Here is a 19,814-nt window from a genome sequence, read left to right as displayed (position 1 = left end):
TAAATTCATTGCTGATGGATTAATTTATCACTTTCCTTGAAACTGGCGAACCCCCAAAAGTTAGACAGCAATAGGAAAAAAAAAAACTGCCATTGTCTGTTAAGAAGTGTCAGACATTTCAAGGCAAGAATGAATGTATGGAAGAAGAAACTTGTTTCTTTACTAACAAAAGGGAAAGGCTGGAAGTCAATGATATGAGTGTAATTTAAATTTTTTTAAAAAAAAAAACCTTTACGTAACTTTTTCTCTGGGAGAGAAGACTACGAAGCACATTTTCCAGGAAGTGTGGGCTGTGACGATTGTGCCCTCTTAACTAATCCTGAGTAAGGTGGCCAACTTTGACAAGTCTTCTCATGCTGCCTCTGTCACCTTCTTCGTCAGAAGATACTACTTCATCTTAAAGCCAGAATGATCGAAACGTACAGCCAACCTTCGCCTCGAGCTGTTGCCCCTGGACTGCCCACTAGCATGAAAATTTTTATGTATTTACTTAGTGTTTTTCTCATCACCCAGATGATTGGCTCGGCACTTTATGCTGTATATCTTCATAGAAGATTGGACAAGGTAAGATGAATATCAAATCTTTATCCGTTATACCGGGAGTGTTATTGATTGGTAAATTGGTGGATTTTACTTATGCGTAAAGATAGACAATGGTAGAAATCCAAGGAGATGAATAGTTTCATGCCATTAACAGTTGTAGTCTAACTAGTGGGGTCTTATATTCTTGCTCTGGGGTTCATCAGGCTCTGCTCCTACCCTCTATGATTCAGGGAAATTTACTTCAGATTTTTATGCCTCCATTTCTATACTTGTAAAATGCAAATGGTACCCGCACCATAGATTAAATGAGTCTAGCATTGCAAAGTGCTTAAAACAACATCTAGAACATAGTGCTAGCTGAGCTCTATCTGTAATTCTTTCTTAATGTTTTACTTCAAAAGTAAGAACATTGTTTTTTGATAGACAGTTCTCCTCTTTGAATTTCAACCTAAGAAAGGAATACATCAATTTGATCTGAAATTTCATAGTGTTTCAGATTAGGACAAACACAAGTAAGTCCCTAAATTCACAGTTTTCTAGTAAAGATAGTATTCTGTGGGTAAGTCTTCAAATGCTAAGGCTTCAGTTGCTAGCTGTTCAGTGTCACTGAGCCACTTTACTTCTTAAACAACTGGATTTGCAAGAACAAAAGAAGAGATTGATTTAGCAGGTTTTTCATATTATTAGAAAAAGATATCATAGGGATTGTCCCTGCTTCTATTTTGCATGTGTCTACTATGTTGGCAAACATCCATTCTAGATGAATATGAGAAAAGGAATCAAGTATCTGGCTGTCCCTAAAAGCCTGCATGTGGAACTATGGCCAGACAGAAGCATCTATATGACTGCATTTTCTCTGGGCTCCTTGGCTGTCTTCTCCTGAGGCAAAAACAAAGAGACTCATGAGTTTTTCTCTCTGTGTAAGGCAAGATAGTGAGAATGGGTACCATCCGTTACATTATCAATTTTTTAGGTCTCAGTGCCGAGAAGAGATGTGTTCTGAATGGGGTTTCTTGTCCGTGTTTGGAATGCTGGGCTCTATTGATCAGATGCCTACAAACAGGCCTAGACTCCAAGGGGGAAATAGTGACCTGGGTACACTTGCTATGACAGAAGATGTAGCTGTACCCTCAGGAGAGCCATAACTGCTGGCTACCTGGACCTTTTCTTGAATGTTAAAAATCTCTCAAAAGAAGAAAATGGAATGGATTCATTGATAATACAAGTGAATTTCTTACCTCTAATTAATTACTTAGGCACTGGAAAATAAAATATCTCATTAACTCTGGGGAGGAGAGGTGGCTTATTTAAAACTATTTCTAAAGAAAGAATAGTGTAATTAAAATTCAAAATGAGTGGACACATGTTACAAATTACCTTCTTTTGAAAGCCCTATATAAGGAACACTAAAATGAAGTGGGCAAATTAGTTCGGCAGAAAAGTATTTTATAAGCTAAAAGGAAATATGACAATTATAAGATATTGCTGCTATGGCTCATTGAAAAAGATATACTTTGTGATGAAAGTTCATCAGAATAGCTGTGATTTCTATCTCTAGATACAGATAATATGATACCTTAATCACTGGCTTTTGTAGACTTTTCAATGGGAAGTACCAAATAGAGATGATCCAGTACAATAGCTTATAATACTCCCTATTGATGCTCTCAAAGGCCCCCTTTTGTTGTGCCACGGGAGAGAAAGTGGAGGTAAATGTCATTAGCTGCATTCTCCAAAATGGTATTTTTCTTATCCTGCTTATTTCAAAACAGATAGAAGATGAAAGGAATCTGCATGAGGATTTTGTATTCATGAAAACGCTACAGAGATGCAGCAGAGGAGAAGGATCATTATCCTTGCTGAACTGTGAGGAAATTAGAAGCCAGTTTGAAGGCTTTGTCAAGGTAAGGCATTTAGCTATTTAGAAAAGTCAGTGAAAAGTTTTACTACATTGTGTTTAGATCAGGAATCTGAAGTCTAACAGTGTAAATGTTTGAGTTGTTACACACACATATGCAGAAATACACACATATATACATAGGTATTTGTGTGGACATGTATGTGAGCATGTGTGTACGTATGTATATATTTCTGTGAATATATGCATATATAATATATGCACGAATTTGAGTGCATGTGTGAGTGCATTGCAGCAAGCAAAAATGAAGCCAAACCTTTATGTTGAAGAGGAAATTTGGAAATGGGCATAATCCTACTTGGATAGAAACAAATAGTGTTTCTCTAGGAGGGAATGTATACTCCCCTTTGGGCGCATCCGCATGTATTCTTGAACTCACATTAGTGGCCATTTTAGATACATCAAGTTGGTTTTGTTTGGTTTTATGTGTATACGCTTTGGGCACAAGAAATACATTTGGGGTGGGGATTTTTGTTTGTTTTCTCTTGCTTCTTTTTTCTTGAGACAAGCTCTCATTACATAGTCCAGGCTGACTTGGAATTCACCATTCTTGCCTCAGTGCTGGGATTATAGGTGAGCAGCACAGCACCAAGGAGAAGTTCCTTTTGCACAGCTCTGTGTCTGTATCTATGCAGACTTTCTTAAGTCTTCCCAATGTGCTGCTATGGTCTGATGTTCACTTGCCAGGAAAGTCGTGACCCTTGGCTACTGCTGTATTGACAAGCCTATCCTGGGAATCGTAGGGACTCAACAATCAACACAATAGTCAGTGCTCATCCAATAATGGAATTGCAAATGCTATAGAAGTGAGATCTTTCCCTTCCTTGTGTCGAAGGGGTGCAGGGAGTGAGTAATGGGTATTCTCAGTGTCACTCAAGCCAGATCCCTTAAAACACCACTTGCCCATAAAGCCGCTCTAGCGCCAAACCGAATCAGACACACAGAAGTTTTCAAGCCTTCTTAACCCACCAGGCTGTCAGCACACTTAAAGTAACTAATGACTGTGGCCTATACTGGATATGTAAAAATAAGAATTCTTAGAGCCTTTCCACTAATTTTGTCATCACAGCTGTGTGGTCAATGGAATTCTTTTCCTTTCCTAAGAACATCAGGTATTCTCTCTGCCCATTTTCCTCCCCGCACACTGAACCAAATGTCCTTAGCTGTCAACTTGCTTTAGGGCTCACCTGGGGGTACTGCTCTGTCAAGCGGGTGAGCATCTGAATAAAGCATCCAAGATTGCTGCTCATCATGGAAAATGTAGAATGTGATCATGAACAAGATCTCATTTTCTGAACTTACTCCTACTTGTCTGTACTGTCATCAATGTGTAACAGTACAAATTAATTCACTCAGAAAGACGGGATGTTTATTTCCTGTCACTATTCCCTACAGAATGCAGCTCAAAACCACTGCTGTCTTCCAGGTACTTTACACTTGTCTAGGGTTCAAATGAAACTCCTAAGCCTTTATTTGTAAGACTGGCCAGATTGGGAAATAATTTGAATTGCTCCAGTTCTCACGGGATTCCGAAGTGGTGCAAATTTTAATGTGAATAAAGTCATGCTCAAAACAATGGTTAAATGATCCAGCCACAAGACAGAATATGCTTGGCCATGCAACCTTGGCTGAATGAGTTCACCTTAGTGGGCCTCCATTTTCTCATAGTTTAAGAGAGTTGTGATTGTCTGTATGGATACTATCAGCTGTGATATTCTGCAATTGTGTGATTAGCTTGTTGGTTTATTCAGATGCGTGGTCACTTGACACAGAGCTGCATTCCCAGACATTCCCCGAGTGATCTAATGGCTGAGGGCCTTTAACTCACCTGCTACCACAGGTGTGGAGCCCTCGTCAATGCCAGCTGTATCTAAGATGTGCACAATACTTAGAGCTAAAGCTCCCCCGGTATCTAATCCCTGTCGGATGACTGACTCCTTTGCTAATATCCATTGTCCCCAAATTCCTCACTCTGAAACAGTACTCAGGACCTTTGTTTTCAAGCCAACAGGGTGACTACGGAATAACTCTAGATTGGATTTGTGTGTTTTCAGCTAGCATTAGCAAGCTTCCTTTTTCTGCCACAGTCTGGCTAATCCAGAGAAACCTTGAGTTTAAATTTGAAGATTTGAAGTCACAAGGTTTGGCAGGGTTTTAGAAATCATCTCATTCAATTTTGAATTCATAAAATGTCAGTCTTCTCCTCACTATCCCTACATGCGGTCACCCAGCGTCGAAATACGTTTTCGCAGCAGTGCCAAGCTATCATTTTAAGGGAACGATCGAGCTTGGGGTTTGTGTCAGGGTAAACGGGGGGCATCGTTTTAAATAGCATAGACTCTCTACTCAAGAGAAATAAGTCATCTCAGATTTTCTGAAAGTCAACATTTTTAAAGCTTCTTCTGTAGAGGTGGAGACTGAAAGAATAAAACCAGACTAGGGAGTATGGCTGTTGGAAAGCTCACAAAAAGCCAAAGCTAGGTGCATAGAAAATGAACTGCTGACTTCACATTTTTATTTTGGCTAAGCCTTGACCCCCATGCAACCACCCAGCCTTAAGAGTATCTCAACCTCAATCATCACACAGCAGTGTTTGAAAAGACTCTAAAGAGTCATTTGTTTACTCACTAGCTCACAAACACTTTCCTGTGGCCGCCTTTTCATAGCACCCACTTCAGCTCAAATGGAAAGTTGAAGCTCTGCAGCCCATGTAATCATTTTGAGGTTCAGGTTCCCGGTGGGTCTCTATGACTTACGCCCTCACACCTGGCGAGAGAGCTGAGCCTACAGTTGCAACATAGATTCCTTCTAGGGGAGGAATGCGAAGGAAGGGCAGTGTAGACAACTGAGTCCAGAAATGTCAGGGAACACAGGATTTTGATGAGTAGGAGATGTGAAAGCATGGCTGTTTTCCTCCTTGTGTTCAGACGATAGTGATAGGAGATGGTGAAGTCGAGCCAGGCATATGAATGTAATTGGCTCCATTCTAGTCTCGGTTCAAGCCTCATTCTTGGGAAGTGATCTCATACTAGCCAATTAAGATCTCCAGGCCTTTTGGTCAGCCTCTCGTTTTGTCCCAGTACTCAAGTCCTCTTATTCTTGCTTGACTTTTTTTGCTCAGGGATGGCACTCTACCACCTGAACCACACCTCAACTTTCAGGGGTTTGGCCAATTAATTGGAGATAAGGGTCTTAGATTTTTCTGCTCTAGTTGGCTTGGAATGGTGATCCTTAGATCCTAACCTCCTGAGTGCCTAGGATTACAGGCACCCAGGCTGTTTAGCCTTCTTTTATCAGCGTTCAGCCTTTGTTAAAGAAAGTCCCACTAGCTCCTTTAAACCCCTCACTATCCCTTAAGTTATAAGTAAAAAGACATCGCGTAAGTTGTGCTGCATTTGCCTTCGTACATCAGTGATATCAGAACATGACTTGTGTTTCCTAAATCCTGATTATTCTTAATAAAGGCAGGCCATTTAAGGCAGCCATCAACAAGATCTCTTGAGCCCATTGGAAAGGAAAACAAATTTTAACAGGTTTGAGGGGCTTTTCATAGTCTGTAATGTCTTTCCCAAGATCCAACTTACAGTTGCAGACCAATTTAATTCTGGTACATACATAATGTGCTTATGTTTAATAACATCCCAACATACCAATTCCCAGGATAGAAGCATTTCCCCATCCAGCATTGTTTGTTAAAGCCAAAGCCAGGGAGGTCGAGGTCACAGGAAGGGGCAGTATCACAGCCTCCCGTCTGGAGTAAGCACTGGGATAGACTTAATAAGGCCTGAATTTTGTTTCCAGATTCTCCCCTGGGCTTTCTGGGCTGTCAGCTCATCTGTCAGAGCCATGGGCTCCCAATCCATACGATATAATTAATGACAGCACCTTAGTCTCTGTGATAATCTTCCCTAGCAACACACAACAGGGTAATGACAGATGCCATATGAATATTACCTCTAAAACCCCATAGCAGAGCTCCTATCAAAATGACCTTTTTCAATGATTCTTCTTTCAGGATATAATGCTAAACAAAAAGGAGACAAGAAAAGAAAACAGCTTTGAAATGCAAAAAGGTAGGTTGCAATTTGTCTATTTCTATACATGCTTAAAACATGAAGAGAAGGACTCTTTAACTCCCACTTCCTAAGCAAGAAATGTTATTTCTTTATTCCTCCCTACTTTAACTCTGTTATGCTAAAATAAATCCTTGCTAAAACTTAAAAGGAAATAAAAACTTAAAAGTAAACTTTGAGCTGATCGTATTAAACAACCCTATGTTAGTGAACTTTTAGCCCTAGAAATAAAATAGAAAGACAATTGTCAATGGATACTTTCTCTGATCTCTATGCTCTAGAAAGATTCAAGGAATCCCTATGATTCATTTATATGCCCATATTTATGGAGGAACCTATGCTCCTCTAATGCTAATAATACCAATTATTAAGAAAATTCAGTATATTTAGGATTTTAAATAACCACCCAGCCTGGAAGCATCTTTAGAGGATGACATAAGAAAGCCAGCAAGTGTTAGAACTGGCATTTGTCAGCTTTTCATAAGGAGCAGTGCCTAGCAGATTCTCTGGAGTCAGTGTGTGACTGTGTGCTAATGTTCTAATCATTGCCCTCTACCTGAAGTCAGTGTTTGGAACATCTTAGGGTTAGAAAACAAACTTGATGGTGCAATCTTTAAAACAATATTGACCATCTATCTTCTCAATATGTCTAGGGATGTGACACGTGTTACCATATAAGATATCCTGGTTAATCTTTGAACTCTAATAATTATGGTACAACTATTGCACTTCTCCAGAAAAGTCTTTCTTCCTCAACTCAAATTTTAGTCTGTAATTTCCACTTACTGGTTACAGTTCTGGTCTTGGTGGCCTTAACAACTAAAGAATACTTGCCAGGTGCTGGTAGCTCAAACTTATAATCCTAGTTACTCAGGATGCTGAGATCTAAGGATCACAGTTCGAAGCCAGCCTGGCAGAAAAGTCTGTGAGACTCTTATCTCCAATTAATCACCAGAAAACCAGAAGTGGAGCTATGGCTTGAAGTGGTATAGCACTAGCTTTGAGCGAAAAAGCTCAGGGACAGTGCCCAGGCTGTAAGTTCAAGCCCCTTGACCGACAAAAAAAAAGAATATTTCTTTTCCTATACATCAGCAGTATAGACATTAAAAACAGTAATCATGTCATCTAAGCTTGTAGCGTTTTCTTCTCCATGCCCACTATAACTGATGTCTTCCACTGTTTCTCTTGTGACTCTACATTTCCCCCTCTCCCAGTTACCACATAATCTTTTTTCTAAATACACCAACTTTTCCCTGTTTGTTTTAGAATATAGAACCCAAAAGTAGCACAATAACTGAAGTGATAGGAACAGAAGGAAAGACACAGTTATTGGAGAATATGATGCTATAATTTGTGTGAATCTAATGCACACAAAGAAATGTATACAGGCAGAGAGGTTGGTGCTATTTTCTGAGGCAAAGTGAGTGCTCAGACCTTGCCTTTGCCATTAGCCTGAATACTAAAGGTCCCACGAAGGATCCTTCTTGGAATGACTTCAAAAGACATTAGGGTAGTACCATGCTACCTATAAGTTACACTGAAATCTAAGCCAATTGGTTTTGCAGATGCTGCCTGGTAGTCTTCAGGAAAATAATTAACACCCATACTGGTCTTTCACATCATACATGATGAGAAAAATCATAGCACACCTACAAAGATATTTTCCTTCTTAAAATTTTATTTCAGCCACGTGCTGGTGGCTCATGCTTGTAATCCTAGCTATTCAGGAGGCTGCAATGTGAAGATTGTGGTTCAAAGCCAGCCTCAGCAGAAAAGTCCCCGTGAAAATCTTATCTCCAATGAACCACTCAAAAAATAGAAGTGGTTCTGTGGCTCCAATGGTAGAGTACTGGCCTTGAGCACCAAGAGGCTCAGGAACAATGCCCAGGCCCTGAATGCAAGCCCCACAACCAACAAAAAATTATTTCAGCGGTACTGTACTTACAGAAATACACTCATGTTAGTTAATAGAATGCAATTTCAGGTTAACTTTCCCTACCCAAGTTCTACTGAAACATTGGCACAGGCTTAGGATTTTTAAAAGTTACAATCTGAACTGGGCACTGATAGTTCATGCCTATAATTCTAGCTACTCAGGAGACTGAGATCTGAGGCTTGCAGTTAGATGCCAGCTTGGGCAGGAAAGTCCGTGAGACTCTTATCTCCAACAAACTACTCAGAAAAGACCGGAAGTAGCTCTGTGGCTCAAGTGGTAGAGTCCTAGCCTTGAGTGCTAGCCTTGAGCAAAAAGAAGCTCAGGAACAAAACCTAGTTCTAAGCCCTAAGACCAACACACACACACACACACACACACACACACACACACACACACACACATACACATTACAATCTGGTTTATCTACTACAAATGTATAAAAGGTCCTCTCTCAAATGCTGCTAAAGAAGGTAACATGAACCTTGAGCAGTCTACCTTTGGTTTATCTAAGAAAAATAACACACATTGTACTGTAAATATTTATTAAAATGGTGCAACAAAACATGGTTATAATGTTACAAGGACAGCTTACAAGGTTCTATAACTAATGGATGTGGAAAAGGATGGAAGGAAGCCTATGTACACAGATTGAACTATAAATTCTGGTGTAGTTAATACTTCAGACAGATTGTAAATCTATGTCAAAATTCACAAGTTCTTAAATCCAAATTAACACTCAGCTCACTTCATGTATTGAAATGAATAAGCAAACTCCATAAAATAGCTTTGTTTCCTGATTTGTGCAAAGAAGACAAATTTCTTAGCATTTCCTGCTTTTCAGTCTAGAAGGGGTAGCACACTACACTTATCCACGTTCACTGAGGTGAGGTCAACTTGGGTATTAATTTGTGTTTAGGTGTTTGTGCACCTAAAAGTTCTCAGCAACAAGCTCATAACTGGAAAGATAAAACCTACCTTCCAATCTCCGCTCTTTGAAAATCAGCACCTCTGATTAAGAAATGAGTCTTTTACATGAGAGATAATTCGAGATAGATACAATAATAGTCTGACAAAATTTTGCTTAGCCAAATGAGACACCATAAGCTTCTTACTAGGTCAGTGTATGGACACAACTTTGGAGTCCACTAAGACATCCAATGTATAAGAGTTGCTCTAAAAGCAAGGTTTAAGGTAAGTTTAATGAAAACAAGTATTTTAGCCTGTATTGATCTATGTAAAGTGGAACTACGTATTGACTAACAATTAGGTGAATGCAATCAATGGAAACAGCCAATTCAATTATTAAGATACTAGAAACCAACGTTTTCCATAGTGGGAAGGACTTATGACCATTTTCTTCCTCCTTAAACATAAGCGTGGTCTCCACATACAATTGTAGAACTAGACCAAACAGTCTGGGATCTATTTCCTATTTCCTTGGCCTGACAGTTTTCTTTTGGTTTACTTTTAGGTGATCAGGAACCTCAAATTGCAGCACATGTCATAAGTGAGGCCGGTGATAAAACAGCATCTGGTAAGTCCGATAGCATCTGAGTCTCAGCCACCAGCTGAGGAAGAAAGGGACACTGAATCAATGCAACCTAATGACCAGACTCCTCTCTTCCTCTGGGGACCAACATACACATTTACTCCAAGATGTCGTCTGTTGTCGTCTGTTGTCTTCCGAGTGGGCACAAATGCACAGACAGGACTTAGAAGGACAAAAGGAAGTGGGAAACAATCCCAGCGTTCTCACTAGGTTCTTGCTCAATGGCTGCTGGTAATGATGAATTACTAGGTAGAGAGACCATTATTCTGACAGCAGAGAAGAGGTGGCAGGTAGTATGACCTTCTCACTGGAAGCACCTCTCCTCCCAACCCCTCTTCACTGTGTATAAATGAGCCTCAGGGGGTCTTATCTGTTACCTGTCAATCCATGTATGATTAACCCCAGCCTCCCTGGGGCCAACCTTGGGGAAATTAAGGGTAAAATCATTCTGTAAAGATCAATAAGTGCCAAGACGTTAGATTTTCCAATGAAGTAACACAGACGACATACTGTGATCTTCTCAAGTCTGAAAGATTTTATTTCCATAGACATTCTGCCATTATTCTAGCCCTTATATTCCCCATCCTACACCCAAATCTGTATCTGGAAAAACCTAGGGCTAGAGAATGTGTCACATCTATAAGTAGATGGAAACATGTACGCTAGCATAAAATCCCTCATTTGCATAAAGGCCAAACCATCAAAGCAGCTGTTGAAAAATTCAGCAGAGTGCTCTGGAATGGAGTTCTGAATTTTCTTTTTCTGTCTCTGTCTTTGTTTCTGTCTCTCTCATACACGGCGAGACGGCGGGGGGGAGGGGGTGTGGAGAGAGAGAGAAATGGAGAGAATAAAGAAGCTACTGCCTCATCTCTGATGTAGCTTGGGCTTCAGTGGGTGTAACATTATACATGGTTATCATGTGGAAGGAAGAGCACTGGGTAGGGAGTCTTTAAACACTGGGATTCAAGAGCCATGAGCCATTTGCTGAGTGACTATAGGCAAGTTGTTTTAAGTATGCTGTAGTTTCCTGCCTCATCTACTTCACAGGGTTGCTTTAAATAGGAAATCAGCTAATGTGCAAGAAAGTTAAACTGTCAAGTTAAACTATAGCAGTAAAGGTGCCACTATTTTACTGGGATTTACACAACCAGAGTGACATAAATCTTCTCATTGATACGTTATTCCTATAACATTTAATAATTCTGGCATATACACCTTTCCTCTGAAAATACACTTATGGGAGCACATCATAGTTCTAGTGCCCTGTCCGTGCGGCCATTCACATGACACTGAAATTCTCTTCTGCATTGGATGACATGAAAGTACCCACAATCACCTCCCCCCAGATCTTCATCCACATGTGCCTAAACGTTTGTGCTTAGATACGCTTCATGAATTCAGATTCTCCCAAAAGGCTTAGGAATGATATTGGCCCTATAGTATTTTGTGCTCTATATTACAGAGGACAAGTGGGAAGACAATAATGTTCCCTGTCTGCAACTCAGCCCCAAATCTCTCATGACTTACCCGATCCTGCTGCTGCACCCTTGACCTACATCACATAGCAAGAACTTTAAATCAGGAATTAACATCATAAACCAAATGCCCAAAAAGTGAAACCAAGGAAGCACCATTTCTGGAATGGCTGAGGGGAGTGGGAACACAAACATCTAGTATGTCGAGATACACATCCCCCCCATTACTAAATGATGCATCTTACCAGGAAGGAGCTTGTGCCTTGATAGACCTAACGCCATTGAATAATAATTTTCACAAAGCTCGAAGGAACAAATACATCAATACTTTCACTTCCCTCAACTCCTCCCCTCCAGCCAATGTAGCTCTCGGTGTAAGCTGAGATTTGTAATCAGGTACACATACCACTTTGAACCCACTCAGCATCTCAGCTGAGAAAATGGCTCACTGTTGGTGGGTACTCTGGCTTAGCCACAAGAACACAGGTGCTTTCAAGTTGGTGGCGCCCACTACAATGGCAGATCAAAACACGTAGTAAGATGAACACACAGTTTATTTTCACACTTCCTTGATTAATGTTAAGCCTTGCTGTGGGAGGTAGACTGAGTTTAGAACAGCACCATCATATGGGAAGAAGTGGGGTCTTTTCTTTGTGCCGAAACTAAGCCAGGTAGACCGACATCTTAGTTAAAATTCAAGACAAGATATTCACGTTAATTATTAGAAAGGATGTTTGTGTGAATCATTGGCTCTCTGTAATTCTATGAAATTTTGAAATAATTTGCACTTTCTTCATTCAAGGACAAATTGCTTTTAAAAACTTAAAAAGAGAGCTGGCTGCTAACGGCCATACCTGTAGTCCTTAGCTACACAGGAGGCTAAGATTTGAGGATTGCAGTTTGAAGCCACCCCAGGCAGGAAAGTCCACAAACGAATGAACCACCAAAAAGCACGCTGTAGGGGCTGGGGATATGGCCTAGTGGCAAGAGTGCCTGCCTCGGATACACGAGGCCCTAGGTTCGATTCCCCAGCACCACATATACAGAAAACGGCCAGAAGCGGCGCTGTGGCTCAAGTGGCAGAGTGCTAGCCTTGAGCAAAAAGAAGCCAGGGACAGTGCTCAGGCCCTGAGTCCAAGGCCCAGGACTGGCAAAAAAAAAAAACAAAAAAAGCACGCTGTAGCTCAAGTGGTGGAGCACTAGCCTTGAACGACAACCAAAAAAAAACAGTCAGGGATAGTGCCCACCTCCTGAATTCAAGCCCCAGGACTAGCATCAAAAAGAAAAGAAGAAAACCTCTCAAGAGAGACAGAGAAACTCACCATAGCCCTGTAACTGAACATTCCTCTGACTTAAAACCCTATGCTAATTTGTTGTCTGTAACTCCTCTTTGACTCTGAGGATGGAAAAGGGCCTTGAGAAACCATTCCTAATATTTGTTGTTAGAGTGTGCACTATTCTCTGCTTCCCTTCCTCACAAATTTCCCTTTTTGTTACAGTTCTACAATGGGCCAAGAAAGGATATTATACCATGAGCAACAAGTTCGTAACCCTTAAAAATGGGAAACAGTTGACCATCGAAAGACAAGGAATTTATTATATCTACACCCAAGTCACCTTCTGTTCCAATAGAGACCCTTCTAGTCAAGCTGCATTTATAGTCAGCCTCTGCCTGAGGTCCTCCATTGGATCGGAGAGAATCTTACTCAGAGGAGCAAACACCAACACTTCCTCCAAATCTTGTGGGCAACAATCCCTTCACCTGGGAGGAGTCTTTGATTTGCAAGCAGGTGCTTCCCTGTTTGTCAACGTGACGGATCCAAGCCAAGTGAACCACGGGACTGGCTTCACATCTTTTGGCTTACTCAAGCTCTGAAGAGTGCAACCTGCAAGGCTGCAGCGGGGTGTAGCTGGCAGACTTCCTAATATAGCAAAGCAGTTAGGGCCACCTCCTGTTGAACTGCCTATTTATAACCCTAGGACCTTCCTCACGGAGAACTATTTATTATGTACCCAAGGCACATAGGGCTGGAATAAGTGAATTACAAGGTGGGTGTCACTCTAAGAGACTCTGCTCCATAAAAGCCTATTTTCTGAAACAGCAGCCCCCACTGACGCAGATGTGCAGAGGACCCTATGAAAAGACAAGGCCATGACGCCCAGATAATTAGCCAACTTTAGTTTTATTTCTTTACAGACATTGTCTTTCAGTGGAGACGCAGAAGGGAAACTGGAAGCTTCTGCTTACTTTGCACTGTTTTTCACTCTGGGTCCTTGTAGAGGAAGCAAGGACAGGCTCTAGATAGATGATGCACAAATAACCATCTTCACTCATTCTCTCTCTTTCTCGCTCTCTCTGGGTCTCTGTCTCTGTCTCTGAGTCTCTCCTCACTCGTTCTCTCTCTGTGTCTCTCTCTTTTTCTCTCGTTCTGGATCTCTCTCATTCTCTCCCCCCCCATACACACACACACACACACACACACACACACACACACACACACACACACACACACACATACACACAGTGGCAAGCTGTTTTTTCCCCTGTCCCTACCTACGGCACTATAGATGGGAGTGGCGAGTAGAAAGAACAGCTCTGAGCCTGTCCTGTCCTCACAAAAAAAAAAAAGACTGTATTTAAAAGAAATCTATTGTATCTCCCTGCACGCTCCATTGTTTCTAGAGTGAACTTGTGATTATCTTGTTATTTATTTTTTGACTAATAAAGATTCCTTAACATGATTGTGGTCATGTTGTACTAAATCCCTCATCCAAGTTGGGGAAAGAGGAAGGAAGTATTTGAAGGCAATTTTGCTAACCTTTGTACTGTTCTCATAAATTTCTGTCCCAAGCTTAGCATAGAAAACATCACTGTGTCAGCACAGTGTCTAGAAATTTGTGATATCCTTTGATGGATGACATGGAAGCCTATATTCCACGCAAGGCAATGGGAGTCTTTTTTATCCAACTTGCTCTGAAAAGCTTGCAGGAGATTGACGTTGTTCAAATCAATCACAGCCATGTGAGACTGGGAGGCCTTAGAGAAGAAGAGTAGTATATCTTGTTCACTACTGCCTACGTGTTTCCACGTTAGGCAAGAAGTACGCTGACAGCCTGATAGTAAGTATTGGCCTCAGAGTCTTCCACGAAAGGCAATGAATCATATGTCATCACCACCAATTGACGAGTAGTTGAGATAAGATGCCCAAAGTGACATCTTTATCATCACTGGTCGAGTGCCTTGTTTAAGTGAAACACCCAAAGGAGAGTCTGATAGAGAGGAGAATATCATGCAAGTGCATTATATACATGTAAGAAAAATAGTATATAAAATCCATTAAATTATTTAAAAACGGGGGGGAGGGAACAAAAGAAAGAATTATAGAGAAGGAAAATGTGATCAAAGTATATTACACACATATATGGAAATAACACAATGAAACCCCTTTGCACAGGTAATATATACTCACACAACAAAAGGCAAATACCACACACCAAACTCCCAAATATTACTGTAGAAATAAGAAAAGGGAAAGAGAAGAAGTGGCATGTATTCTTGGCCACTGTCCCTGCTCTTCATCCCTGTGGAGAACAGAGCCCCTTTATGACTGAAGCCCACAGCAAGAACATCTTAATACACAGCTGAACTATGCCAGGCACACTTGCGTGGCTGCATACTTCCTCGAAAGAAATTTGGAATGTGCAAAGGATATGTCCACAGTGCCTTCTTATCCTCCATAAGCAAAGATTCTTGTGCCATGTTCACGTCTGCAAAGGGGACTTGAAGAATGTGGACTAGCATCCATGGAAGTTGAGGGACTTGCTGATATTTGCTGTGAGACTTTTTTTTTTTTGCCAGTCCTGCAGGACCTGAAGTCAGGGCCTGGGCACTGTCTCTGAGCTTCTTTTGCTCAAGGCTAGCACTCTACCACTTGAGCCATAGCGCCACTTCTGGCTTTTCCTGTGTATGTGGTACTGAGGAATCGAACCCAGGGCTTCATGCATGCTAAGCAAACACTCTACCACTAGGCCATATTCCCTGCCCCTGCCATGATATTCTTACAGATATGGATAGGTCTTTCTTTTTTAGGAAGGCCAGAATCTTCGGAAGACAACTCACACATCATGACTGTCCTTCCCTTACAGGAGCTCAGTGCCCTCTTGATAGCACTGTTACAGTTAAGCAACTTGCCTGGGTAAGACACTGGATGGTCAAGAAGCATTGGTGGACTTTATCGAGAGGAGATCCTTGTGGGCTGGGGAAGTAGCTCAGTGGAAGAACACTTGCCTAGCACGTTTAAAGTTCTCAACACTGCAACTAAATAAACAAACAAAACAGCAAGTGCTATGCACATAATTAAAAGACAGAAATCCTTGTCTGCCTGGGAAGATTATTTTAAAAAAATAATCTTCATACACTTGTGCCCTTTTCTTATCTAAATATTTCCAGTGAATTTGATCCCCCTCCCACCTTCTTCCTTGAGAATCATTAGCTTCCAGATTATTTCTACCTCTAGTAACTAAGTATCTATAGCAGTATGCTGTCGAGAGCTGGTAGCATGGTTTATGTGGTAGCATGCTTGCCTCACCCTGAGTGCAATTTCCAGTGCCACCAAAAAATTTCATGGTATTAAAAGCTCTACATTGTCTGGGACTATGACCTAGTGGCAAGAGTGCTTGTCTCATATACATGAAGCCCTGGGTTCAATTCCCCAGCACCACATACATAGAAAACGGCCAGAGGTGGCGCTGTGGCTCAAGTGGCAGAGTGCTAGCCTTGAGCAAAAAGGAGCCAGGGACAGTGCTCAGGCCCTGAGTCCAAGGCCCAGGACTGGCAAAATAAATATAAATAAATAAATAAATAAATAAATAAATAAATAAATAAATAAATAAATGAATGAATGCTCTACATTTTCTAGGCCATCTCCCATTCTCCCATAGTCTCTGCTGCCCTGTAAATGCCACCTCATATACCTCCAGCTTCTGCCTCACACAACCAACTGCCCTCAGTCCAATAAGATAACTTCTTCAGGAGGTCTTCTGACCCTTTGCAAGAAAAGGGGACACTCTCTCTCTGTGTGTCTCTCTCTGTCTCTCTGTCTCTGTCTCTCTGTCTCTCTGTCTCTGTCTCTCTCTCTGTCTCTGTCTCTGTCTCTCTCTCTCTCTCTCTCTCTCTCTCTCTCTCTCTCTCTCTCTTGTGCTGGTCTTAGGCTTGAACTCAGAGCCTATGCATTGTTCCTGAGCTTTTTTTTTTCTTAAAGCTAATGCTCTACCACTTAAGCCACACAGTTCCCCTTCCAGCTTTAAAATAGTAGAAAGACATTCATTAGGCTATAAATATCTAAGTGGAAAAAAAACACATTTTATGGAAGAGAGAGAATGAGAATCATACTGTCAATAAAAATAGATAATATATTATTCTCATAATCGCACAATAATTTTTAAAGTACATGACATAACCTGAAAATTTACTTGAACACATTTTAAAGTTGTTCCAACAAATGATAATGATTTCAGAATTTTTAACCTGTAATATTGGGTTTCTAAGTTACCTACTTTAATTCTGTTTATAAATCTGGTACTTATCCATTAAGCCTAAAGGAGAGGCAAAAGTAATTGAAATACACAACAGTTTTGCATTCTTAACAAACAGAAAATGAACAAAATATAAAATATTACTCTCTTTGTTTTTTGATTAAAAAGCAGGTGACTATGAGATGTAAATGGTGTGCTGTATCCTGCTGTACATGGGGAAACAACAGAGATTCCTGGGCTTCCGAAGTAAACATGTTTTATGTCATATTTGACCATTTCCACAGCACTTGATACTACTGTGTTGGGAGCAGCCTTGCTATATGTCTTTAAAACAATCTGAAAGGGGCTGGGGATATGGCCTAGTGGCAAGAGTGCCTGCCTCGGATACACGAGGCCCTAGGTTCGATTCCCCAGCACCACATATACAGAAAACGGCCGGAGGCGGCACTGTGGCTCAAGTGGCAGAGTGCTAGCCTTGAGCGGGAAGAAGCCAGGGACAGTGCTCAGGCCCTGAGTCCAAGGCCCAGGACTGGCAAAAAAAACAAAAAAACAATCTGAAGCACTTTGAGACAGACACATGGAGCTCAGTATGATTTTTGTTACTTTCTTTTTCTTTGTGAACCATATCACATTTTTTGAAGACAAGAAATATTGTTATAGTCCGGTGGTTAAGTATGGAGCCAGGCAGATAATCTTACCACTCTTTACCAACTTTGCAACCACAGACAATTGTGGGTCAAAGTAGGTCACAGTGCCCTCAACTGTAAAATGGCATAGTAAAAATATTATTTTTTCCGGGTTCATAATGATTCAGTGAAATGATCTGCAGAAAACCCCAAGCAAACTCTGCTCTCTCAGGAAGATCAGCTTATGAAGATCACTGACATGGTGTCTACATTGTGCCCAGCACTGCCTTACTCGGTGGTACAAGTGGATAGGATTGCACCTTAGAGCATTTGAAAACTTCTGACACCAAGAATATCTGGTAATCCCGGTACATGTGCAAAGGCCTTGTCCATGCAGCAGGAGTTATAATAAACAAGGCTGTCCAGAAAAAAAACTGAAAGAATGGAAGTGTTAAAGATCAGCAAGGTCCAAGAGTCAGGTGAAGGAAGCAGGTCCAGCAAAGGAAATTAAGAGTAGGGGAGGAAGGTTAAACGAAGCACAGCGAAGCATGAGATGATGAAAGCCAAGACGTGATAGCATAGTTAGACCAGGTACAGTGGCCAGGCTACTAGAGAGGCTAAGGAAGGGGAAAAGGCTGCCACATTGTCAAGGCCAGCCTTGGCTCCTTAGTGAGATTCTCATCTCAAAATTAATTTTTTTTTTTTTTTTGGCCAGTCCTGGGCCTTGGGCTCAGGGCCTGAGCACTGTCCCTGGCTTCTTTTTGCTCAAGGCTAGCACTCTGCCACTTGAGCCACAGCGCCCCTCCTGGCCGTTTTCCATATATGTGGTGCTGGGGAATCGAACTGAGAGCTTCATGTGTAGGAGGCAAGCACTCTTGCCACTAGGCCATATTCCCAGCCCCTCAAAATTAATTTTTAATTGCAAAGAAGGCAGGATCAAATACTGGAGAGAGATCAAGATGAATATTAAAAAGAAATTGCCAGTGTTGTCAACTAAGTTCATGTGTGCCGTGCATAATGGCTCACACTTGTAATTGTAGTTACCCAAGAAGTTGAGCTTGGGAGGATTGTAGTGTTTGGCCCATCAAAGCAAAAAGTTCATGAGACCCACATCTTAATAAAAACCGAATGGGATAGCATATGTCTGTCATTCCAGCTACAGGGAAAGCACAAATAAGAGGATCAGAGTCTAGGCTAACTCTGCCATTAACATGAGACCCTGTTTAAAAAATAACTGAAACGGGGGAGGAGGTAACAAGTTTGACAAGAAATGTACGCACTACCTTATGTATGTAACAGTAACCCCTCTGTACATCACCTTGACAATAAAAATTAAAATAAAAAAAATAACTGAAAAGGAAAAGAGCAAAAGTGGAGTCTGGAGATGTGGTTCAAGTGGTTCAGCACCTGCCTAGCAAACAAAGCTTCATTTAAACTCTTGTATTGCCAAAAGAAAGATGTTCACTTGTGACTTGACAAGAGTAGGTAGCTGAGACAGAAGACTTAGTTACAAGATGCTAAGTATAGAGGAGGAAACGTGATAGAGAACATGAGTCCAAAAGAGACAGGTCAAAGGCCCAAATTCCAGCTCTACCATGAACTGCTATCTTATTCAACATTTGTTCATTTGTAAGAGAAATAACACCAGTGAAAACCTTATGCAGTTTTTTGCAACTTACATAAACATAACTAGGTAAACCACTTAGTATAAAATGCTGAGCACTTAGAAGTACAATAATATATCTATTTGTTCAGAACAGGAAATGTAAGCCACTAAGTTATTTTTGGCATAAAGGTACTTAGATGTATACAAAACCATGGGGCTACAGAAATAGGAGTTAGTAGACTTACAGTGGACTAATGTCTTCAAAGTCATCCCACTATACTTGTCATCCAAATGTTCAGAAATTGTCATTGCTACTACTGCCCACCACTGCTTCCTCTAATCCACAAAGTTAGACGCATTGAATTGTAAACTATGAAAGCTACAAACATTCTTCTTAGTTTTCTGCAAGCCACTGTGCCCCAAGAAGATAGCCTCTACCTAATTCAAGCATTGAAAAATCTCATTGGAAGAACTGAAAATGTATCAAAACCTTCATTGTGTCCAAAACCCTAGCAGCAAGGGAATCTGTGAAAGGTAATTTTTAGCCTATGTA

General features: G+C 41.0%; 1 protein-coding gene across 1 annotated transcript; it reads left to right on the top strand.

Annotated features, from left to right (window-relative positions):
* The first annotated feature begins 338 nt into the window (after nt 1–338).
* On the top strand, nt 339–13,861 carry Cd40lg (CD40 ligand). The gene is made up of 5 exons (XM_048336137.1): nt 339–564; nt 2,316–2,447; nt 6,477–6,534; nt 9,942–10,004; nt 12,994–13,861. Exons 1-5 carry the CDS (start codon nt 409–411, stop codon nt 13,368–13,370), a joined length of 786 nt encoding a protein of 261 aa, XP_048192094.1. The 5' UTR covers nt 339–408; the 3' UTR covers nt 13,371–13,861.
* The last annotated feature ends 5,953 nt before the right edge of the window (nt 13,862–19,814 follow it).

The sequence above is a fragment of the Perognathus longimembris genome, chromosome 28 (genome assembly GCF_023159225.1).
Source record: "Perognathus longimembris pacificus isolate PPM17 chromosome 28, ASM2315922v1, whole genome shotgun sequence".
Taxonomy (NCBI): Eukaryota; Metazoa; Chordata; class Mammalia; order Rodentia; family Heteromyidae; genus Perognathus; species Perognathus longimembris.
The sequence above is the reverse complement of the archived record's forward strand: the minus strand, read 5'-3'. Positions and strand labels throughout refer to the sequence as shown.